Source organism: Aplysia californica, unplaced genomic scaffold (assembly GCF_000002075.1).
Source record: "Aplysia californica isolate F4 #8 unplaced genomic scaffold, AplCal3.0 scaffold00090, whole genome shotgun sequence".
NCBI lineage: Eukaryota > Metazoa > Mollusca > Gastropoda > Aplysiida > Aplysiidae > Aplysia > Aplysia californica.
Genome location: NW_004797360.1, coordinates 635,941 through 637,606, shown reverse-complemented (window position 1 = coordinate 637,606; position 1,666 = coordinate 635,941). Strand labels below are relative to the sequence as shown.

Here is a 1,666-nt window from a genome sequence, read left to right as displayed (position 1 = left end):
CACACATACAACCCCACCCCTCTCACCTTTCATTAGCCACTCATTCAGCGTCCGCTGGCCCACCAACAGTTTAATGAGTGACCTCACATAACGGTTGTACTGGACACTTGTCAAGATGGGTGTGGTGCTGCCCGTCATGTCACTGCGGGCGTCCTCCTCAAGGTCACCCGTCTCCTCGGGAATCCTGCTCAGGCCCAGGAAGTGCTGGTCTTCCTCGCTGACTTCTGCAGTTGGTTCCCCCTCCTGGCCTTCTTCTTCCTTCTTGGGCGTGTGAGGAGTTTTGACTGTGTGTTGGGGAAAGTGATTTAGTTTTAGTTTTTGTAAAAGTTTTACGGCATTTGCAATACAAATAGGTCATAAATAGCATAAGGGTTGGAAAATAGATGTGTTACAATAGAGTAAGAAACACAAAAAAAGGAGGAGTGATAAGGACGATAGATGTTCAATGGGAAAGAAAGAGCAAACCAAGACAGCACCCGTAAACTATCCACTTTCCACTTACGGTATTTGCAACAAAAATAGGTCATACGAGTGATGGACATAAGAGATGTTACTAGAGAGTAACATACAAAGAAGAGGAGGAGAACAGATAAGGATGAAAGACGTTCGATAGAAAAGAAAGAGTAAACCACACCACGGCCTCCGCCAACCATCCACTAACGGCATTTGCAACACAAATACGTCATAATTATGAATGCCAGAGATTAGAAATATTACTAGATAGTTACATACAAAGAAATGAAGGAGGAGAGATAAGGATGATAGACGTTTGATATGAAAGAAAAAGTAAATCATACCTGAGTGCCTGCTAACCACTCATGAGGAATGCAAAATGAGAGAGAGAAAAAATAGAAAGGAAGGAAATGGAGAGAGAGAAAAAAAAAAGAAATTTAAAAAAAAAGAAAGAAAAGAAAGAAAGAAAATAAAAAGGAGCTCACCCTCTCCAGTAGGAGTCTTGCTCTTTCTCTCACTTTCTCCTTCTGGGGTTTTGGATTTCCCCCGACCAGGTGTAGCTGGTTTTTGTCCAGGAGTGGCCGGCTTTTTCCCAGGCGTCGCAGGTTTTTCTCCAGGAGTGGCCGATTTTTGTCCTGGCGTGGCCGGTTTTTGTCCAGGAGTGGCTGGTTTTTGTCCAGGCGTCCCTGGTTTCTCCCCTGGTGTGGCCGGTTTTTCTCCAGGAGTAGCTGGTTTTTCTCCGGGAGTGGCCGGTTTTTGTCCTGGTGTGGCTGGTTTTTCTGCAGGAGTTTGAGGCTTGCTGCCGGGCGTGGCTGGTTTTCCCTTCTCCTTCGGTGTTTTGGGAGTTTTCGGGTTTTCTGCGTCAGATTTTGCAGCACCTTAACAAAGACAGAAAAGTTTGTATACAGAATATAGCACCTCCAGCGCTGCATGTTTCGACATAACACTAAGCTTAGAATATGGTTCGTTTAAGTGTCAGAGTAAAGAAAGAACAATGAAAGAATACTGTATGTGTAGAGCATGGAAAGTGCATAGAGTAGGTTTTACTGCTTCGGCGCATAGACAAACAAGCTCAAAACCGCACAGACAATGGCACAAAAACACAAACAAAATACACGGACAACCACACAGATAAACACACACACCACACAAACAGACACACAAACAAACAAACTCACAGAAAAACACACACACACACACATATATATATTAT

The 1,666-nt window shown here is 43.9% G+C and overlaps 1 protein-coding gene across 1 annotated transcript in view; it reads right to left on the bottom strand.

Moving 5' to 3' along the window:
• LOC101862933 (dynein beta chain, flagellar outer arm) overlaps window positions 1-1,666 on the bottom strand; it is a gene marked incomplete at its 5' end in the record, with an annotated part of 108,331 nt that overhangs the window by 35,951 nt on the left and 70,714 nt on the right. Inside the window, 2 exon segments of the mRNA XM_013080521.2 lie at window positions 4-284; window positions 939-1,332. Coding sequence (XP_012935975.2) covers window positions 4-284; window positions 939-1,332 — 675 coding nt within the window.